Genomic DNA, 22,173 nt, shown 5'->3' on the forward strand with positions numbered 1-22,173 from the left:
TAAACAGGCATGCAACCTATATACAGGATTAATATGGTTAGAACTGAGGAAAGCAAAAGAAGAAAAAGAAAAGAAATCTCATTGGGTTTTGTTTCCGCATGTAACTCACCATCCTCAGTTGGAACATATATATTTAAATACAAGCAGTCCTCATTCTGGTCTTGCACATAGGAAGAAACTACATCCAGGTTGTTGGTGAACCAAACAGGAAGCATGACTTCGGGAAGTCTGCCTCCCACAATGTTTTGGGGACAAACTGGTGCAAATTGGGTGGCATTTTTTACATCTCCCCAAGTTGTCGGAGGCTCCGGTGGCTGGAAACGGCGCTCCCCTACTGGAGAAGCAGCATATGGAACACCAAGGAACTGAATAACAGGCCCTAGTATTTCATTATTTAGTTCCTTCTTAACACCTCGTACTTTGCCATAAGTCGTTGTAACTATGGGGTCCACGTCATCCAGTTTTTGTGAGTATACGGTTGTAATGTGAAGCAAAAATCCAAATATACATAAAGGAAACATGACATCCAATCCCATGGGTAGCAGATGCAACCTTGCTACTCTCCATACACAGTTCAGCCGAATGGACCTTGGAAACGCCATAGTCCCACATTAGTTGCAGAGGAAAGCAATATTATTTGTATCCACTTGTGTAAAACAGGGCAATCGAAGGAAATGTATCAGGTTTGTTAAATGTGATCCTGCCAGGAAAATCTCAGAAGGGTTTTCACGCAGTGAGAATCTTCCATTGATTTCGCACTCACTGAAGCAGCATCTTCACTAAGCACTATTTATCAGGCTACATTCTATTGACAATACTGTTTTCCATAGTAGCAATATCAGAAGAAATGCCATTTACTGCACATTGCCTTCTTATAAATCAAATCCAGTTAGCCGCAGGTCTATATCCTGGAGAAAACGAGAATAAGTCATTAATAAGGAAAAATATATAAACTGGACAATAATAATTAAATGCTGTGCAAGCTATGAGTATTGCTTAATGTTTTCTCTTTTCTAATTATAGCAAACTAAGACAACTTTAATTAATTTCATTATACATTGGATAGATAGTTTATTCTTCAGAATATGAAAAAAAAATTACTAAGCATTTTTTCAACCCCAAAAATAACAATTTTTTAAAAAAAATCTATAAAGGAGTAGAAAAATAAATAGACAGATAGAAAGGTAGGTAGATAGATACATAGATAGATGATAGATAGATAGATAGATAGATAGATAGATAGGATTGACAGATGATAGACAGCAAATTAATTTACCACCAAAATGTCAAGTCAAGCTCATGTCAAAAAAATATAGCATTCCTATAACATGTTGGAAAAATGTAGTTATCACTGTGATTCAGCAAATGTTTCCATTTCCTACAAGTTTTTTTTTTTTTTTTTTTTTTTTTTTTGTTTAAGGACCGATGTGAAATCTAGATCTCTCAACAATTTAGAGAAAGCTTCCTATTTTCAATGGAATGATAGCCATCTAAAATAAACATAGCTATTAAATATTGAAATAAAAATGTGTCACTACATCATGCCAACCTGTCAAGGTCCAATTGACTTATACAAATTATGGTAATGATGAGTATTAAAGAAACATTTTGACGTGAAGAATACCACCATCTCATCCCCTCTTTTATCATGTAAAGAATTTTTCAAAAATTGAAGACCATGCTTTTACCAACTTGATCCTCTATAGTAGGTAAAGAGAATCTATCAACAGTAAATTTGTTATAAACCTAGTCGCAGTATCTTGTAGAAGTGATTTCCAAATATGCTTCTGTTGATCAGCTCTGGAGCCCCATTTTCATGTTACTTGCTGTTTTATACATAAGCAAATGAAATGAAGAGAGCTTTTGGGTGCATCTTAGCATACAATGAAAACAGTGATTTACGTGAAAATGGTGCTTCAAAGCTGAATAACAAAGGCATATTTGGAAACTGTAGAATCACCTCTACAAGGTACTACAATTAGGTTTAGAATAAATTTACTGCTGACAGACTCGTTTTTATTTATTTATTTTGCTTACTTATATAGCTCCATCATATTCCACAGTGCATTACAGATGTTGTCAAACAGATTTACCGCCTCTTATCTACCACCTAGTTGTTAATCTTCCTAAATGGTCATATACTAGTCAGTTGAGAATATAATCCATTTCAAGATTGAGCAGGTTTGGTCTCTGTATAGGTAATTTGTTAAATAAATAAATATATATATATATATATATATATATATATATATATATATATATATATATATATGGTCAATTTCAAATTCTGCTGCAGTTTGATATCTTATCACAGAAGACAACATAGAACAATGAATAGACACTGCAAAAACATTTTTCAATTACTTTTCATTGGCATTTGTTCTATTGTGTGATAAGATAGCATTGGGGTTGAGCTGATCTTGAGATTTCAGTATCAATTTCAAAATCCGATTTCCGATCATTTTCCAGCCGATCCCGATCATGAAATTTGCTTGATTGCCAATCGGGGTCCGATCTTTTCCAATCCTGATCATCAACCCTAGTCAATGCTTCTCTATGGGAAAAGTCACTTGAGGGTTGAGTCGATCTTGAAAAAATCTCCGACCTCGGGTCAGAATTCTGATTGCGATTGTGAAATTTACTCAATCGCCGATCGGAATCCAATCTTTTCCGATCCCGATTGCTTAACCCTAGATAGCATGCTACAGTAGTTTTAACTCTTTCTGTACATCTGTATATATTGTATATCTGAATATTTGTATGCTTTTTTACAATAACTCATTCAGCTAGTTTTGTGCAGTACTTTTTATGTATCGTGTCTATAATTTAAAAATTAAATATGATTATATTTTAATATCTCAGTTAAAATCCATGAGCAAAAATCTTTCTAGCAGAAATGTGTATGTGTTATGTAGTATCACTAGAAAAAAAAATCTACTACAATGAAACAAAATAAAATGCTGAGAGTCAATTATAATAATATATTTCTGCCTACGGCACAGGAAATTTCAAGTAGGTTCATGTGATATAATATGAACACTGCGAGCAATATCTACAGTTGGTATGTATACCTGCCGTGAATTCATAATTGTAATAAAATGAACAAAAGAATAGTGAGAAAACATGAGAAGCAAAAATAAAGTGAGAAAGCAAAGCTGAAATCACGTTTTAGGAATGAATTCCAATTAAAAGTAGTAAGATGATACATAAATGAAATGGTTTAAATACACAATTGAGGGATTTTCAGAATTATCTCTGTATAATTGGAGACTGGACGTTATTCATCTATTTTGCATATCTTTAATGTATTCTTTCCTCTAAAAACTTCAAAATACATGAAGTATCAATATAATTTTTAGTCTATTTTGCAAAGTAGTCTGGGTGGGAAACTTAAACTAAATTACTTTTCTGGAGTTCAACCTACTTACAGTCAGTGTTCGCTTTGTGTTGGACTCGCTGGTAATGAAAGAGTTAAAACAACATACTATTGAGGTTAGCAAGCACAATAATAGTTATAAATGTCTGAAAGGATTCCAAATATTAATGCTATAATTTTAAGAGCATACAGTTTAGAGGGAACAGTGATTACAATGTTTATAGCCTAGGTCTGTGCTCAAAATTAAATTAGTACCTCCAACTATGGGGTGTGCCCAAGGTGCAAAGTGCCCACATTCTTACTTGTCTGCCTAGTTTCACTGCACTTTGCCTTTCCCCACCCTATACTACACCTAGAAAAGACAGAAGCATGTCTTACGCATAACAGATTAAAATGGCACCTAATGGCTATATTGGGAATCCTCATGTTTCCGTGATGGAAGCTCTGACAATATGAGCCTAGACTAATATTTAATCCCTTCCTAATATTTATTAGTATTTATAAGTACTGTTTTTTTTTCAGTTTCTAAATGTAATATAATTGCTTATAATTGTAAGGTCCGGTTCATAAGCTGCACTTTTCTCTCTGCATGTTTCGTGCGGTCACCAAGCGGAAACCACATGGACCTCATTATAGCCTATAGGGTCCATGTGGTTTCTTAGCTAACCACTTTTTAATCCGTATAGGTTTCTGTTCAGTGGACTCCCCAAACGGAATACCAAACACAAATGTAAACAGGGCCTATGTTAGGACTGTGTGAGAGGTGCGGCCATGGTATTAGGGTCACAGCCTGTTCCACTGGTTCTGTTCAGTCCAGCATGCATGGGGTTAATCCTCTTGCAGCCGATAGGCGTGGTCAGTCTGCTGATTGACACTGGTGTCAGCCTATTGGCATCTGGGCTGGTTGATCGGTCCCGCCTTCCCTCCATTTAAGGAGGCTGTTTTGGGCCGTCGGGTGCTCTAGTATAATTTGCAAATATGTGGGTGTGTGTGCATTGGTTCCTGTGTGGTTCTCAAACACAAGTCATTAGTTTGTTAGTGAGATGCCTTAGCTAGGTAGGGCTTAGTTAGAATTGTTGCCCTAGAATTGCCCAGGGAACTGCCACCTAGGTAGCCTCAAATACCTAATGTCCTATGTGCTGCGGCTCTGTGTGTGGCCCAGCACTGTTATATGGTTTGTCTGTGTCTTATATGTTTGTGGAAGTGTGTCTCCCTTCCGAATTTGAAGCCATAGCTTAGGGCACAGTTCACACAGGCTATCAGCTTCCTGGCTGTACTGGGACTACACAGTCATTGTTTGCTTAAGTGCAACTGCTTTGTACTGTAGTGGCAGCTTCTCTGAGAAGTATCAGAGAAGCACTCAGTTGGTGGAATAGCCCGGCAGTGAAGTTAACTGTCGGGCCTTGTTCACACCAGTGTGCCCTGCAGTTCAGAGCCCAGTGGACTCCGCAGGATATTTGTTTATTTTAGTTTTTTTAATATATCCTGCTGACCATACCAGCCTAAATGAAAGCAGGGAATTACTAGAGTGGTGCATCCGAGGAGTTATCCAAACTTGTCTTTGGCCTCATATACAGTATAAACACAGGGAGCAATGACAAAGAAGGCATCAAAGCATCGTTCCTGATGCTCAACTGTTTAGTGTAAATGTATGGTAAAATATTCCATCATAACCTATGTCGACTACATAGAAACAATCAATGTCACGCTTATGTTACAAACCCCAATTAAAAAGTATTTCTTTTGTAATCCTTAAAATACAAACCCTTATGCTTCAATAGTCTCATGAGTGCTGCACTTGAATCCTCTAAGACTACACATATAAGGAGAATGAAATGATAAATGTTTGCTCTTTAACATTTGATCATTCTGAAATGCCAAAGGCTGTAAACATTAGAAAACCCTTACCAATAAAATAAAACCTTCATGACATATATGGCCATCAATATAAAATTATAATAAAATTACAACAATTACTACACAAGTTCCTATACTAAATCTGAATTCAGCCTTTGAAATGAGGATATGACTACAGAATGTCACATTTTACCAGTGGGTTTCAGGATTAGCAGAAAGCTGTGTACATGCGCTGGTATTCAACCAGTTAATAGAACTGTAAAGCCGGTAATACTTAGTCGAGGGACGAAGTACCTGACCACGGTGCTTTATACAAAAGTGCAATAATAAAGATCAAAATGAAAAAAATAATAGAAGGTGAGAGAGAAGTGGTTTGGTTGGCCTTACAGGTACATAAAGTTATCCAGCCAGAAAATTAGAGATAAAGGAAAGGGCTGAGGTTGTAAGGTTGCACAGTTCCATAAAAACTTCAATACCACAAAATAAACATATAATGGTAGGAGGTGTTGTCCGGCAGCAACAGGTAATTGAAAAAAACTGCAAAAGTCGGTAAATGGTAGTTAAGGCTCCGAGTGAAAGAAAAACAATTCGGACTTATCTGTTACAGATTATATGCATTACAAGTAAATTATTGTTTGACTATCCCGTACAGTCTATGTCAAAACCACCAGGTTAGGTGTGAATACATCTGTAATGTCGGTATTTTACTAGCCTGACTCATCATGGTTTGACATATAGCTGTAAAACTTGATAAAATTTTATGCGATATATATTTCTTTCGTATTCATGCTACCCCAATTCCAAAAAGGATGTTGTGTAAAATGTAAAGAAAACAAGAATATGATGAGTTGGAAATCTCCTATAGCCAGATCTTATTTGCTATATACATATCAGAAGTTGAAAGTTACATTTTCCATCTCATTTGAAAAAAATAAATTAATATAGAAATTGATGGAAGCAACACATCTGAAAAAAGTTGGAACAGGGCCATATGTACCATTGTGTATCATTCCCTTTGGCCCAACAGATACATTATAACGCACTCCTTTTTTATGGAAATCTAGGCAGTTATTAACTGGCATAGAATTCCATTCTGGAGCTGGTACATCTAACTGATTTATGAAGAGGTCCTTATCTCTTCATAAATCGCTCTGTCTGGCCATTTATTAAGACTGGCGTATGATACACCGATCTTAATAAATCTACCCTATTGTCTAGATAGGAGCTTGTGCTATTCTAAAATCTCCATATACTGCTCAGGATTAATAGTGCCTTTCAAGATGTGTCGGCTTCCCATTTCATGGGAAATAATACAGCCCCATACCATGAGAGATGCAGGCTTTCAACTGTGCACTGATAAACTGGATTGTCCCTAGATGGCGTTCATGGTTTTCCATAAAGAATTTTACATTTTGATCCATTTTGATCCATTTGACCAAAAAACTGTTTTCATTTTGCCTCAGTCCATTTTAAATGAGCTTTGACCCAGAGAAGATGGTGGTGTTTCTGGATTTTGTTGATATATAGCTTCTTCTTTGCATGACACAGCTTTAACTTGCATTTGTGGATTGGACGATCAACTGTGTTCACACACAATGACTTCTGGAAGTATTGTTGAGCCCCTGCAGTGATTTGAATTACTAATTCATGCCTGTTTATAATGCAGTGCCACATAAGGACCTGTAGATTATGAGTATCCAATATTAAATGTCTTATTTTTCCAGATTCCAGATATCTTTTCATGATATAATGTACTAGTAAGATGATGAAGATTTTTCCTGAAATCATTACACATTTTTAAGTAGAGTTCTCCACAGACTGGTAAACCTGTCACCATCTTTGCATTTGAGTGACTTTGTCTCTCTAATATGCTCTTTTTTTCTTTTTTACACAAAATCATGTGACCCTCCAGCTGTTTATCATTAGTGCTACTTATTTTTCCACCCTGTCCAAACTTCTTTGAGATTTGTTGCTGCCATTAATTTCTAAGTCAGTTATTTTTTCAAACGAAATGGAAAAAAGTTTAACATTTAACTTTTTCTATGTGTTCTAAAATATGATTATTTGAGATTTCTTGGTTCCTTTACACTATAAACCGGGTCCCATCTTTTTTGGATTTGGGGATGTAGATAAATCTTTTGTTTACTTGTTTTTTTATAGTGACTTGATTAATACTCATGATAAGTAAGCATTTAACCTTTGACCTTTTGAGTAATATATAAAGCTTGTATTTAAAACTATATTTTTATAAGCTGTTTATGTCAAGTTGTTCTGAAGTAGAGATCAAAGTATGGTATATTTTTTGAAATGTGTTATCTGTAGGCTGAATGAAGTATCTGACATCTACTGAGGGTTTTTTGATGTTCTGTGTATGGTGCTGTGTGATTTTATATACGTTTCAGTTTGCTACACTTAAAGTAGTACAATAAAGCTCATCTCTTCTTAATATGTTTTCAATATTATGTCCAGGGGATACTTACCTTTCAATATGGCTTGTAAAGGAGCGTTTCAAGGAGTTTGATATCAATGACCTGTCTTTAGGATATATTAAATATCAGATTAATTGGAGGACAAATTAGCTGAACAGTCGAATAAAGGGGTTGTGGCACTCCAGCAAACACCACGTCCTCATTATAATTTACAAACTTTATACTTTTTAATATATTTTGTAGTGATGTCTGCTATTGTAGTTCAAGTGAACAGAACGGAGCTACAAAACCAAACACAGGCACTATCAAATGGACACAGCTATATCTGGTAAATCTGGTAATAGTGGACATGGCAGTCGCTCGAGTGCCGCACTCTTTTCTATTAGCTGATCAGTGGGGGTGCTCTGAGTATAGGCCATCAATATCAAAGTCCCAGAAAACATTTTTAATTGTAATAAGATCTAACATTTTTAGAACAATAATTTGTATTGTGCTAAACAAAATATATTGTACCTATCATATGTATGTGTTTTCTCTCTTGTTATATACTACTGTACCATCTATGAAACTGTATCACTGAAATTTCCCCATTGTGGGACTATTAAAGGATTATCTTATCTTATCTTATCTTATCTTATATCCCCTCTATAATAAACAATTTAATAAAAGGTATTCTCGAAGGAGATGTAAATATAGTACATACAACATGTAGAGGTATCTTCGGTAAGTGACCTTTTGGTATCTCATAGAACAGAATATGTATTTTATTTGCTCTATGACTCCAGTCTGTCATTGAATTTTAACTATAATCAAAGCAATCTTTAAGACTTGTCTTATTTATCAATTGAATGATTGACTAATTGATTAGTACATTGGCTTGATTGCTAAAACTATCCATCAAACACAGCAGTAAGCTTGTCTGCAAATTTATGCACCATAACGTACAGGAAAGATATACAAGCAATACATCAAAATACCATTTTTTCCCTCAAAATGGCCTCCAGGATCCACATGGAATAACAACCTATATTTTCAAGATTTTAATAGCTAAATTTAAAATATTGCAATACAACTATAATCTATATTCTTGCTCAGACAAAAATATAAAATTCCTATATGATCCCTGTGTATCTCAGACTGCACAGACCCATGTATTTAATGTAGCAATGCTAACAATGGGTTATATCCTTTCATGCACTACAAGCAGTCACTTTGTTTCAGCCTGTCAGTGGAATAGCTGTCAGTGAGCAGACAGTTACCCATATTGTTACACTGCTGCTCAACTTTTCTGATGCTTTTGCCGTTGGCATATTCATTCACTGGTGGAATAATCACTGAGAGAAAAGTAGGCTAATGCTATTGCTTGTGGAGGCTATTTATTATAAAATGTAAAAAAAAAAAAAAACCTACTAAATTAGGACCAGATATAGAGGGATAGGTATGCCCCCTCTTATTAGAATGCTATTAAAAATATAGGATTGGTCGCAATCACTTTATTTTATAATCTGTATGTTTTCCACAAATGAGACAAAGGCAAACAATACTGTATATTATACTATATCAAAATATGTCATCTGAACCATTACATAGGACTAAAGCTTTACCTGCAATATCATAATAAAGTGACTCCAAATAATGTTGCTTTAAACTCAAATCCAATATGGCAGAGCTATGGTCACTGACATAGCTTAACTGCATCGCCTGTTGGGACTGTGCGGTAGTCTTACTTCTACCTGGTCCTCATCTTTTACACTGCGGCTTGTTTATACTATCAAAAGCAATAGAAAACTATTCATATAAAGCCGATTTCCATTTCAGCAAGAAAAACCTGATCTTGGTGCATGCATAAATAACCAATGAATGTGAAGGCCATGATCGTGTGACTACCACACTCAGATTAAGGTGAATAAGCCATTAGGGGGGATACAGGAGAGCTCCAATTAGCTCAAGAAGTCTTAAAGGGAATTTGCCACCTCCATCTATCATAGTCACCACCGTGTTACACAGCAGATTACAGTGATAAATAACATACTTACCGTATTTTTCGGACTATAAGACGCACTTTTTTTCCTCCCAGTATGGGAGGAAAATGTGTGTGCGTCTTATAGTCCGAATGCAGCGTGTGCAGCGTCTGTGTCCTGTCTATGAGAATCAAAAGGAGAGCAGCATGGTGCCTGCCTGCTCTGCCCCTCCTTCCCTGTCTGTGTTGCGTCATTGCAGGAGCGAGATATGAGAGGCAGGGAAGTAGGGGCAGGCCAGACAGGTGAAGGAAGCGTGGTTTCAACCATGCCTCCTTCTCCCGTCTGGCCCGCCCCTCCTTCACTGCCTCTCAGATCTGGCTCCTGCAATGAAGCCACACAGACAGGGAAGGAGGGGCGGGCCAAACGGGAGGAGGAGGCGTGTTTTTCTCGGCAAGCTTGAAACCACGCCTCCTTCACCCGTCTGGCCCGCCCCTACTTCCCTGCCTGTGTGGCTTCATTGCAGGAGCAAGATCTGAGAGGCAGTGAAGGAGGGACGAGCCAGACAGGTGAAAGAGGCGTGCTTTCAAGTTTGCTTAGAAAACCACACCTCCTTCACCCGTCTGTCCCGCCCCTTTTTCTCTTCTTGCATAGCTTCACTGCAGGGTGTCTCTTTCCATCCATGGATGATATATATATATATATATATATATATATATATATATATATATATATATATATATATATGTTCAAATCACACCCATATCCCTAGAATACATATAAAACAAAAACATTACTGTTGAAACACATACACATTTGGTATCCCTGTGTCCGAAAGCCCCCGGTTCTATTTACATTGGTGAAATATTATATTATTAGGTTATTAAATATTTCACCAATTTTTTTTGCTTAAAATTTTTTTTTCCCTATTTTCATCCTCTAAAACCTTAGTGCGTCTTATGGTCCGGTGCGTCTTATAGTCCGAAAAATACGGTATGTTGTGAATGGAAATTTGGTAGATTTGGATAAAAAAAACCTCCTATAAGTCCTACACAAATAAGACAGTTGGTGCACTGGAGATAGGCCTTCAGCCCTGGGAACTCTACTGTTGCCACACAGACCCCAGTGGATCTCTTACCCGCATCACCTTGTGCAATGAGAGTTTATCCTCCCACTGCTGTGACATCATCCATCCTACTTGTGAAGCAAGAGCACTTTTTCTCCATATCTACAAAAACGATGTACATAACAGGTATGTTTTAATATCCTCTGTAACATGATGCTAGCAGTTGAGTATGCATGGTGGAGTTAGTAGACTCTTTACAGACATAAATGATGCAGTCCTGGTTTATGACCTATTGAGCCAATGGAGTCTTTAATAGCAATATTAAATGTCGGACCCTTTCAATATTGACTGGGATTGCTTAAAGAAGATCTGTCACCAAGAAGAAAATTCTGACAGGGATTCTTGCTGTGCCCATGATCAGTTTGAAGATTTTTCCTTTTTAATATTCATCTTCTGATTTAAAAAATATGATCCCTGAAAGTATATATATAAATTATCTCTGATTCTCCAAGTGGGCGGTAACCTTATGTTTTTCGGTTTTTTTTTTTCCTTAAATGTAGATTGTGAGCCCCATATAGGCATCGCAAAGTACATTTTTTTTCCTATTAGTATATCTTTGTAGAATGGGAGGAAATCCACGCAAACACGGGGAGAACATACAAACTCCTTGCAGATGTTGTTCCTGGCAGGATTCAAACCCAGGACTCCAGTGCTGCAAGGCTAACCACTGAGCCCCTAACCTTATGTTTTTCTTTGAGAAAATAAAACGTTCTACATGGAGAATCAAGGCTAGTTTCCATAACCTTCCAAGCACTGTCTCTTGAATAGACGGACAGATTTAGAATAAAAAAAAATGAAAAGCACAAAATTGTCCAGGGGAACAGTGAGAAACAAATGATGTTAAGGGGACATTCACACTACCACCACTCTCCACCCAGGGGTTTCCGTCCTAAACCTTGCGGAAACTGGAAAGGAAACAGTTTGCCAGCGGTCAGCTTTAAAACGTATTCATTTGAATGTTTTTTTTTAAGATAACCGCCGATATCCGTATGCAGCCTCTCCGCCTGGAAAATATTTTTTTGCACAGACACAAAGTCGGACATGCAGAGCTTTATGTCCGTGCAAAAAAAAAAAATGGTTTCCAGGTGGAGAGGCTGCATATGGACACCGGCAGTTAGCTTTAAAAGTGAATGGGGTTTAAAGCTGACCGATGGCAAACCGTCCCCTTTCCAGTGTCCCCGGGGGTTTAGGAGAGAAAAACGAGGCAAATAACAGCAGTAGTGTGAATGCCCCCTAAGGGTAAAAAGTAGTACTATTGGCTGAGTAATGTCACTAGTTGATATGTAGTAAAGACTATACACATAACCGGTATAGCTTACATAAGTGTTGTAGATATGTTTTAAAATAGCGTCAAATGTACGATAGACATTACTGCTGCGTGCAAAACGTTTGATCTTCTTCTATCGATTAGAAGCAGCAACGCATAATTAATACAACAATCAAGTTCACAGAAAATGAAATAATGTCAAAGAACAGAAAGAATTCTAATAACTCCATTATGGAAGTTTGATGAAGACCTGGGAGCTAATATAGAAGAGCGCATTACCAGTAGGCCTAATGAGCTGCATTGCATTCACCTCAAGTTAATCTACTCTAGATGTAATTTAGAGCACCTACTGATATCATTTAATATATTGATGTCCTAAAGCAATCTAACTAATTAATAGCAAAGCATCAAAGTACAAACAGATGCTGAATAATTAACTCATAATAATACTTTTACACTGACTTTTTGCAACGAAGTCAGGAACTTTATTTGCATTAGCAAATAAAACCTTGTTATGATTTTTGATAGAAAATGAGTATTTTTATGCCAAACTATGTTCCTTGCACTTCTCAATGATATTACATTGCACACAATAGTCTCAACATCTTATAAGCGCCATAGCTGACACATGATTGTCCTGCCACACTTAAAGCAATGAGAACCAAGGGCTTATGGAAAGAGGGGGAGACTATATGAGAATCAGTTTGGCGCTATGTTCCCGTTTCAAACATCATCTTTTATCTTAGATGTCACTGGTAAGTGTCTGCTTTATAACTGGCATGAATTGGTAGAAGAGGCTGCAGCACCCCTTTGAGTCTCATGCTCCTTTGTCTTCTGACAGATTCACTGCAATGGGATGTCTTCAGATTGTGGGAAACAGAGGACAAAGATCCCAAGGACATCTTATAGTTCACATGACTAAGGCCAACTCAATACATGACATAATCTGCTAGAAATCCATGGGCAATAAACATGCAATGCATGTCAATGGTTTTTCCACAAACCTTTTCACATATGCAGGTAAATTTCAGCTTCAGCTTCCGAACAAAGTATCATGTTACTTATTTTAGATGCGAGACACACAAATAAACTCCACTGAATAACAAGGCTAATCCAGTGCAAAATGCACAAACCTCAGCAAAAATCTTATAGCCAATGTTGGATTTTTGCTCTGGAAACAGAACAATGCATTTGACACAACATTAAGACATGCATGGTTTTACTGAATAAAGTAGATTGCCATAGAATCCTGACTGCTAAGACCAAAGGCAATAACATGAGTATGTAAACGCTTAAAAAGCTATTGCCCATAGAGGTAAATTGGAGCCACAGAAACAGCACAGCAAAGCTGGCATACATCATTTAATTGTTTGTGTGTTTCTGAACAATTTGGCAATTTTTCTTTTATTATATGACTCTTGAAAGGTTAGATGTAAATTAGCTCTGATTATCCAAGTGGGCAGTAACTTTTTAAGAAACTGGTTACCACCCACTTGGAGAATCAGAGCAAATGTCCATATAACCTATCAGGAGTCATATGTTTTAACTGAGTGGCTGGATTCAAATAAAATGTGCCAATTGATCAAGGACCCAGTGCCAATCATATGTTGCATGCCATTTAACATCCTGTATTTGGTAATAGGGCCTATTTAAACATACTCAGCCAAAATTTGTCCTGCCTTCCCTAGAAGAATGTCATGCACTCGCAAAGCCATGTCTCTTCATGTGACATGGGCACTAAAGGTGCTGACCATGTTTCCTTTGGGATGAAATGCCCAAGACAGCTAACTAAAATTATTTTCTAAGATTCTGGACACTTTTTTCAGGAGCATAAACAGTGTATTTCAGAATGGTTTGCATATGTCCTGCCTGTGCTGTTCCCATTTCTACAATGTAAGGCCTGCTCAAGGACTTACAATTACTTGTGATTTGGCATGCCAAATAAATGCTTGACGAACTTCAATATTAAAATATTTGAAGCTGTAAATTTCCTTTTCTTTCCTATAGGTGTGACACAGCTAGTATTAACTATCAAATACTGACATAATGTAGACCGAAATGGAATACAACTTAGATTCTTAGACTCCAATGCTAAATAACATCTCTATGATGTTCTCTTCTGCTGGCAGCTAAGGCACTGTCCCAAGAAGTCTGCATTTAGTCATTGTCTAGGTATACATCCGCAACCGCCAAAGACATAGCAGCATATATAGATTTTATATTGTGACATGATTTTTCTAAAAATGCATATGACTATATTAATCCTACCTCTACCACCTATATGCAAGATCTATAACTAAAGATTACATTAAAATGCCTAGTCATAAATGTCATGTATATCATCTATAAAAATGCAGGGTTTTCTGACAATTCAAGGGCCATTATGACAACTGGCACTTCGGAAGCAATAACTAATCTCAACAGATAGCATTTGATTTGTCGAGAAGCTAGATGCAAGATGCGGCAATTTCCTCTTCTTGATGAAATTGATAATGTTACATGCAAACAAGTGCCATAATGTGGTTTACTGTGGATGATATATATGTATCAGCTTCATACTCTGAGAGTCCTATAAAAGGGACGTTACAAGTTTTGACATAGCTCACATAGACAAACTCTTATTTCCTGCAGAAATGGAATTATAGCTAACCTATAGATCAAGTGAATTTTAAACAGGGAAAATAGTACAGATGAAGATTAGGACATAAAAAAAGACTTATCTTGTTACCTCTAGAAAAAAATATAGAGGATTAAATAGTTGAAAGCCAAGTGCACATGGTACAGATGTAGGAAACTTTAAGGCTTAAGGACCAATGTAGCAATCCGTAGCCAAAAAGTGCTGCAGGCTTTTCCCACAGCCCTTTTCACAGAAAGTCCACATAGTTTTCCTCTGCAGATTTTCTGCTTCAGTTATACCTATAAGGAAACCGCCAGCGTTTCTGCAGATATAACTGGCATGCTATGATTCCCAAAAACGCAAGGGTTTTGGAAAACACAGCATTTCTGCTGCGGGTACTTTTCTGCAATGTGCACTTTAAAATGCCATGGTTTTTGCCACAGCGTTTCCGATGTGGCCAAACGGCGGTATTTATGCTAAGTGGTGCTTCAGCCTTAGGCTAAGGCCCCACGGGCCATATACGCAGCACTAAAGCGCTGCGGGAAGAACAGCTGCATGAACGCATTGCGGTTCTTTCCGTAGCGCTTTTAAGAGAAAGTTCACAGAGTTTTCCTCTGCAGACTTTCTCTTAACATTATATCTACGGGAAAGCCTCCGACGTTTCCATAGATATAATTGACATGCTGCGATTTGCAAAGCCGCAACGGCTTTGCAAATTTCAGCGTGTCCACGCTGCGATCTTTTCCGCAAAGTAGGGATGGGATTCACATGAATCCCATATCCACTTTGCCTGCACTGTACAGCACCGCAATTTTTCCCGCAGCATCTCTACTGCAAGCAAATCGGAGCGTTTACATCCCATGGGTCCCTAGCCTAAAGGAGTTTTTTTTTTTGTTTTTTTTTTTTTAATATAGATTGTGAGCCCCATATAGGGATCACAATGTACATTTTTTTTCTCCTATCAGTATGTTTTTTGTAGAATGGGAGGAAATCCACAGAAACACGGGGAGAACATACAAACTCCTTGCAGATGTTGTTCCTGGTTGTCCCAGGACTCCAGCATTGCAAGGCTGTAGTGCTAACCACTGAGCCACAGTGTTGCCCCTGACCTAAAGGGGTTTTCCCTTCTCCTTTTCTCAAAAGTTTGCCTGCTGTTTCTTCTTTTTACTTTCTATATTATTTTTTGTACTTTCTTAAACAAGCAGATGAGCAGACTTGCACTGTTTGATGAACAGGACACTATGAAGGACTACACTATAAATAGACATTGCCTTTACCTTGAGAGATTATTTATTATATTATTAATTACTAGTAATCTACAGTCATTCTAAAGTAATCAAATAATATGCCTAGTAAATGTATTATTAAATGTATATCACATTAGGCAGGTTTGGAGAGAAAGAAACTTACATGCTGCCAGGACAGACAACAGATTTGCAGTAAATGCATTAGAGATAGAGATAAGAGAAACTGTCCAAGTCTTTATCAGCAAACTGAAAATAGCTGAACTTATTGCTCAGGACCTAATAGCAGGATATAACAGCTCTGCGAACAAGAATGATGTGAGAAGTTAGGGCCTACCCCTCCAGAAAGCAGAGAGTCCACGTCATGTGACCTGAGATCAGATAACAGGCCAGGGACCTTGACACCAGTATGTAAACAAGGGGGAGGGATTATCTAACAAAGGGAAAATGACTGGTGGGGTCACTGAAAACAGCTATATCTTGGACATTATCAAACATACGTATAAAAGATACATATGGTGTCATATGAAAGAGGAGATTCTTGACACTACGCTAAATTTTTTTCAGAGATATCATTGGTTGATAATTCTGTTGGGATTAGAATATCTATTTACAGCTGTATAATACAGATGACATAAAAATCCCAACCCTGACAATGAAATCTCTGGAAATAATTTAGATGGCACTGTAACCTCCTGTAATCTCATCTTTCATATGGCACCAAAAGCAATACCTAAAATAACTGTTTGAAGCGAACCTTCCCCCTCCCCATTTTCTCTACATTTTACAGAGCCCCATACTCCTGTGCACAGTAACATTCAGTGAGAGGCAGAATCAGCTCTCAATACAGCTAGGGAAGGAGTGAAAAAATGCAGGATTTCACAGAAAAGATCTAACATTTGTTAATAAAGTATATTACAAAATGTATTAACGACACAAACACTGCCAGAAAATCAAGAAAATCAAAAGGTGCCCGGAAGTTTAGTTACGCTGTAAGGTCTAAAGTCTCACTTTGTATATGAAGAGTGCATATTATACACATTATTCATGTACCATTTTCACTATATATGAATAATTCAGATGTATTAATAGTACACCCATAGTGTTATTTAGAAAAGGCTTATATGGTGGATAGCACATGGAACCAGAGGTCCGGAAATGGTGTTTGTACTGTCAAAACTACTTTACACCAATCACATCTAATGTTCAGTCTTGCAAAAGGGTTGTCAGACATTGGAAAGCCATTTATAATGTATAGTGTCCACTATGTTCAGCCAAGTGATAAAAAGTCCTCCTTCAATGAACACCCTGACCAAGGCTGCTAAGCTGTGTTAGATATGTCAGTACATTTTTGTAGCTACTTTAGTGCTAAGGTTCACATGATTCACCGTTGTCTGTCCAAGGAGAGGTTGTGCGTTTCAGCCCTAAGTGTCACTAAGGGGATCCAGTTATAAGCATAGCCTACTGGCCTTTTACTTTACCCAAACAAAGTGTGACTATTGAATATGTAGACAAAATCCATTTATATCATGTTGGTAGTAAACAGCTTCTTCAATAGCAAATTTACATTTGTTCAGAATTGTCCTTCAACACAAAAGAAAATTGGCTGCAGTGCAAACACTTTAGGAACACAACATGTTCATCTGGAAACTGTTTGCACAAAGTTGCTGTAAATGTGCTTTCAGCGGCAATTTGTGATGATGTCTCAAGGTCTCTGAAAATATAATAACGCTTCATTTCAGTAACATTAGTAAATGAAGTATCTCTTGGCAACCATTGTTCTAGGTTGAATCGATAAGACTGCCTATTCATAGCTACCTATTCACTGGAAAAGTTATCACATAAAGAAAATCCAAAATGTTAACTATCAGACTGAAACTGAGGGCAGCATATAAGGTTCAGCTAAGGCACGTCTAGTCTTATGAGGATTTATTGTTTTACTTGAAGGGGATCACAAAAGAGTGCAATGAATGCATAAAAAATAATAAATACACAATATCATACATTGTATAACTAGTTGTCTGGGAATTCATAATGTATCGTCTACCATTAGGATAAATAACTATCTGATGGGCGGGGGACCCATACTATACACAACAGGGGGTATGAAGCTGCAGTCACTGTATAGTGCTGCTACTTCAGCTCCGCCTCCTATTGACTTCAACTGAACTACATTATTATTGCCTGGCTACTATTCAGGGCACGGAGCCAACTGCTTCTGGCCCCGCCCATACAGCTGATCTGTGTGGACACCGCACATTGGCCCCCACTTGGAACAGATGAGGATAGCGTTTTCTAAGGATAGACCAAAAAAGCCAGCGCACCAGTCTAAATTCAATTGTGTGTTGGCACAAGATGCACCAAAATTATTAAGTTGCTCTAGTATATTAATAATTTTGGACAGGAGGAATGTCCTGCTTGCCAGAAGTGAAATATATGCCAGTCAGAGAATGGCCCAGAATTCTGATGTACCTCACACCATTCTTTTGGTGTCAGTTACAGTAAATTTAACAAGCTGAGGTGTAAAGGGCTGTCCAAATGGACAGTGACAGCAGACACGAGAGTATGACACCAGAGTACATTATTGAAAAGTGTTAAGCAGGGCACAAAACAAGAATAGATTACGTTTTTGCAAAAAAAAAAAAAGGATATATGACAATAAATGCGACTTTTCTTTCCTTGTACACCAGAACACAAATCATACCTAATGTATAACAAATCGTGTACTGATCCACTTTAACATAAAAATGTCACTTTATAAAGTCCGATTATTATGTTCTATGGAATAGTATTCTAGACATGCTACCTGAGTAAAAGTTATTGTGTAATAGAAGCCGTGACTATAATCCTATTGTGGGGGTGATTTCTGTATTTATGTATAATGTCCCTTTCCATGGTAATCCTGTATGTCATGATAATGAGATGGCTGCTCAAAACTGATCTCTACAGTACAGGAAGCACTGGCATCTCCTGTGACTCAGTAGCCAGAGTGAAAATATATCAGAATTTTTTCTTATGATACATTCCCTTTAAAAGCAGTTATCATAAGATGTACAAAAAACATAAAGGTGACAGCTCTTCTTACAAAGTATGAACCTTTGAACATGATGTGTCAGATGAGAAATTGTTTTTGTAAATAATTAGTTCAGCCAAATAGAAGAAAGTGCTTCTATTTCCTGTTATCAGCTCCTCTCCGGCCTGTTCTAAGGAGATTCCTGGAACTGAACACGTCTCTGCACAGAGGAGACCAGAAAAGGTGAAACATTATAATAATAAAAAAAAAAAAAAACCATCCTCACTGTCTGTTCATTCACAACCATCACTCTGGGCTTTCCTGTGGCTTCTGAGGACACTAAGTGTCAGTTCACAAGGAGGAATTTGCCGCGGATTTGGGGACAGATTCCGCCACGAACCCGAAGCAGAATCCTCCCGAATCCACCTCCCATCAATGGGAAGCAGAGATTGCAGCAGAACACGGAAAAAAGAAGTGTCCTGCTCGATCCTGCCGTGGATTCCGCCTGTGGGGTTTGCAGCTTGAGACTCCCTTCTGATGAGGCCTAGTCAGCAGTGGGATGCACTGCATCGGCATCCTGTCGCGGCCAGCCTTGCGAAAATGCCGGTGGTGGAAAATGAACAGAAATTTCCTCTAGGAATTTCACAGGGCTCCTCCTTCTCTCTTCTCGACAGACATATAACCTTCTCATTTAGTTCACTCCCTCTTCCCCCCTCCCCTCTCTGTAGACTTCTATGAACTACAGCTTGTCTTTAGTGTAGACGGCTATAAGCAGTGAATTATGTAGTCAAGTGAAATAACAGTGTGATGCAAATCTGCAGAAATAGGTGCTATAGCTCGTAACATCATTCTACTTGTAAAAATTCCCACTTAAATAACATTTTTAGAGGGATACTTGTGAATGTTATATAAAACATAGCCCCAGTGATTCCATTAGACAATGTATTGTACTCACCTACTATACATATGAGCGAGGTATGGAATGTGTATATAGTGTAAAAAACTATTTCATATGAAATTCCTCACGACCTTCAACAACCAGCACCAGGCCTTTATTTGACTATATTATTTGTCTCCTAAGTGGTAACCATTATGATGGTTCTTCGCTGTCTGAACAAATGCCTGTTTACATGATAATCCAGGAGCTATGAGACACTGCGTTCTACTGCATGGGTAGAGGAGTCTTTTTACCATTGAAGGTCTTATGTCAGACAAATAATGTAAGTGAAAGCAATGTCATATACATTTACTACTTTATACCGCTAGACATAATGCCATCTAGCAGTAAGCTGATTTCAGGCACCGAGGAGTTACACAGCTATGTTACCGTCAACCAGCCAGAAATGATTTCTCCTGCCTTTGATGCTAGACATTGTTTCTCCACAAAGCATATGTTCCAGTTTACAGGTCAAAATGACATCATGGTGCATATATATCTTTTATACGGTATATGCTACTTTACTACAGTCACACACATAAAAATATAAGCAGCAACAATACAGATCTCAGGTTGCTATGGATGAGCATATAAAGCTTTATTCTTAGAGATAATGCTAGATGAGATCATGCCACTTTCCTGCATCCATACATAATAAGAAGACATTCATGGCTTTATGCTTTGGAAAACCTTATTTTATGATCAGAAATATATTTCACTATTAATGACGTCATACATTCTGCTAGGTGTAATCCCATATCACATTGCTGGTCGTACACTCCTAAATGAGATGGTGAATATAGTGAGATGGAAGCTTGGTGGATCTTTTTATAGCCTGCTGAGAACTAGAAGTTCTTCTGGCCATCTGCCTTCTATTCTCTGACGTTCTGTATAGGGCTATAATGACATCTGCATTGGAATCTCTGTTCAGAGACTCCGTTGTTGTGTCTGCCTAAACTGCACACAAGTCCTGCATGAATGATTTTTTTTCACCCAGCGCTTTCATTTAAAAAACAATGGACACTCAACGGACCCCATTGTAGTCAAATGGTGCTGTCAGTCTTTATTTGTGTCTGCTATCTTAGTGGTTTATGTGTCCATTGTTCTGGTCCTCTGACAGACCAGAACAACAGACACCTTGGCACACATGTGAACGTAACCTAAACAGGTATTCTGCCTCCAACCAGCCATTCATTCACACAAATCTGAACCTGAAATTCTTGGGGTCATATTTAACCAAGCAGCATGTAATCTGTATGAGGTTTGCATGTTTTGTTATTTTATTGTTAATATTGTGTTCATCAACTTCCTAATAAATTGGCCCTAGTGTGAGTGAGATAAGAAATTACTGTAGATTGTGAGCCCAACCAGGAGTATGGACTCATGCGAATGATGCTAATATGTAAAATGATATAGAATATCTTATATGCAAAGAAGAAAAATTTGCCTCAGCCCGTATTACAAAAATGATGAATGTCTCTTACTGTTTATGCAGGAGTAATAGGTGCTTGTAGTCATCCGGATGCCCGGGATGTCATGTCCGGCACAGACACAATAGAAGCAGCAAATTGAAGGAGTCTCAGCACGCCGGATGATTCGTTTTTTAAAAAAAAATTCCAAAATTTTATCGTGGAGACATGCTCCAAGTTAAAAGCATGTCTCCACAATAAAATTTTGGAATTTTTTTAAAAAAACGAATCATTCAGCGTGCTGAGACTACTTCAATTTGCTGATAGAATATCTTAGGCTGGGTTCACACCAGCGCTTAAACTTCATTTGGGGTTTATGTTCTCATACCTGCATGCAATGCTTTTCTCTTTGCATTTTTCACCCTTTGCACTGTTAATAGCCTATGGGAAACTGCTTTTTTAAGCAGATTAGGTTTCCATTCAGGGGACCCCGAGTGAAACCCACACACGGAAATCCGAACGCATGTGTGAACCTAGCGTTATCGCTATATGAGCAATGGAAGATGGGTAAAGTTCTGTTCACATCGGCATGTGAAGATCTGTCAGACACCTCATTTGCAGATTCCATCACATGAGGGGGAGGGAGATAGCAATGCATGCAGCATTTTTTTCTGGTAACACAACAGACACCATGACATGACTTGACAGACTCCTTGATAAGTTAATGTGATCCATCAGGCTCCATTGGTGACTGTCACGTGATGGATCCATCACAGATTGAATTCCATTTTTCTGTGCTTATGATAGAACACAACGAAATTGAGAACTCAGATGTGAACTTCGCTTTAGTCGTACTGCAACTATGACTGGTCTCTCTCACTTGGTTAATTTCTTCTGATATCACATTACCTTTCCAATGTTGGGAGTTTATTTTTATTTA

At 37.7% G+C, this 22,173-nt stretch overlaps 1 protein-coding gene across 4 annotated transcripts in view; it reads right to left on the reverse strand.

Annotated features, from left to right (window-relative positions):
* Positions 1-22,173, reverse strand: part of NLGN1 (neuroligin 1) — a 390,085-nt gene that overhangs the window by 362,565 nt on the left and 5,347 nt on the right. For all 4 annotated transcript variants that reach the window (XM_075268671.1, XM_075268672.1, XM_075268670.1 and 1 more), the window contains exon 2: positions 110-908. In XM_075268671.1, the coding sequence (XP_075124772.1) occupies positions 110-602 (493 nt within the window). In that variant the 5' untranslated portion in view covers positions 603-908. The remainder of the gene's footprint in view (positions 1-109; positions 909-22,173) is intronic.

This window comes from Leptodactylus fuscus, chromosome 3 (genome assembly GCF_031893055.1).
Source record: "Leptodactylus fuscus isolate aLepFus1 chromosome 3, aLepFus1.hap2, whole genome shotgun sequence".
Taxonomy (NCBI): domain Eukaryota; kingdom Metazoa; phylum Chordata; class Amphibia; order Anura; family Leptodactylidae; genus Leptodactylus; species Leptodactylus fuscus.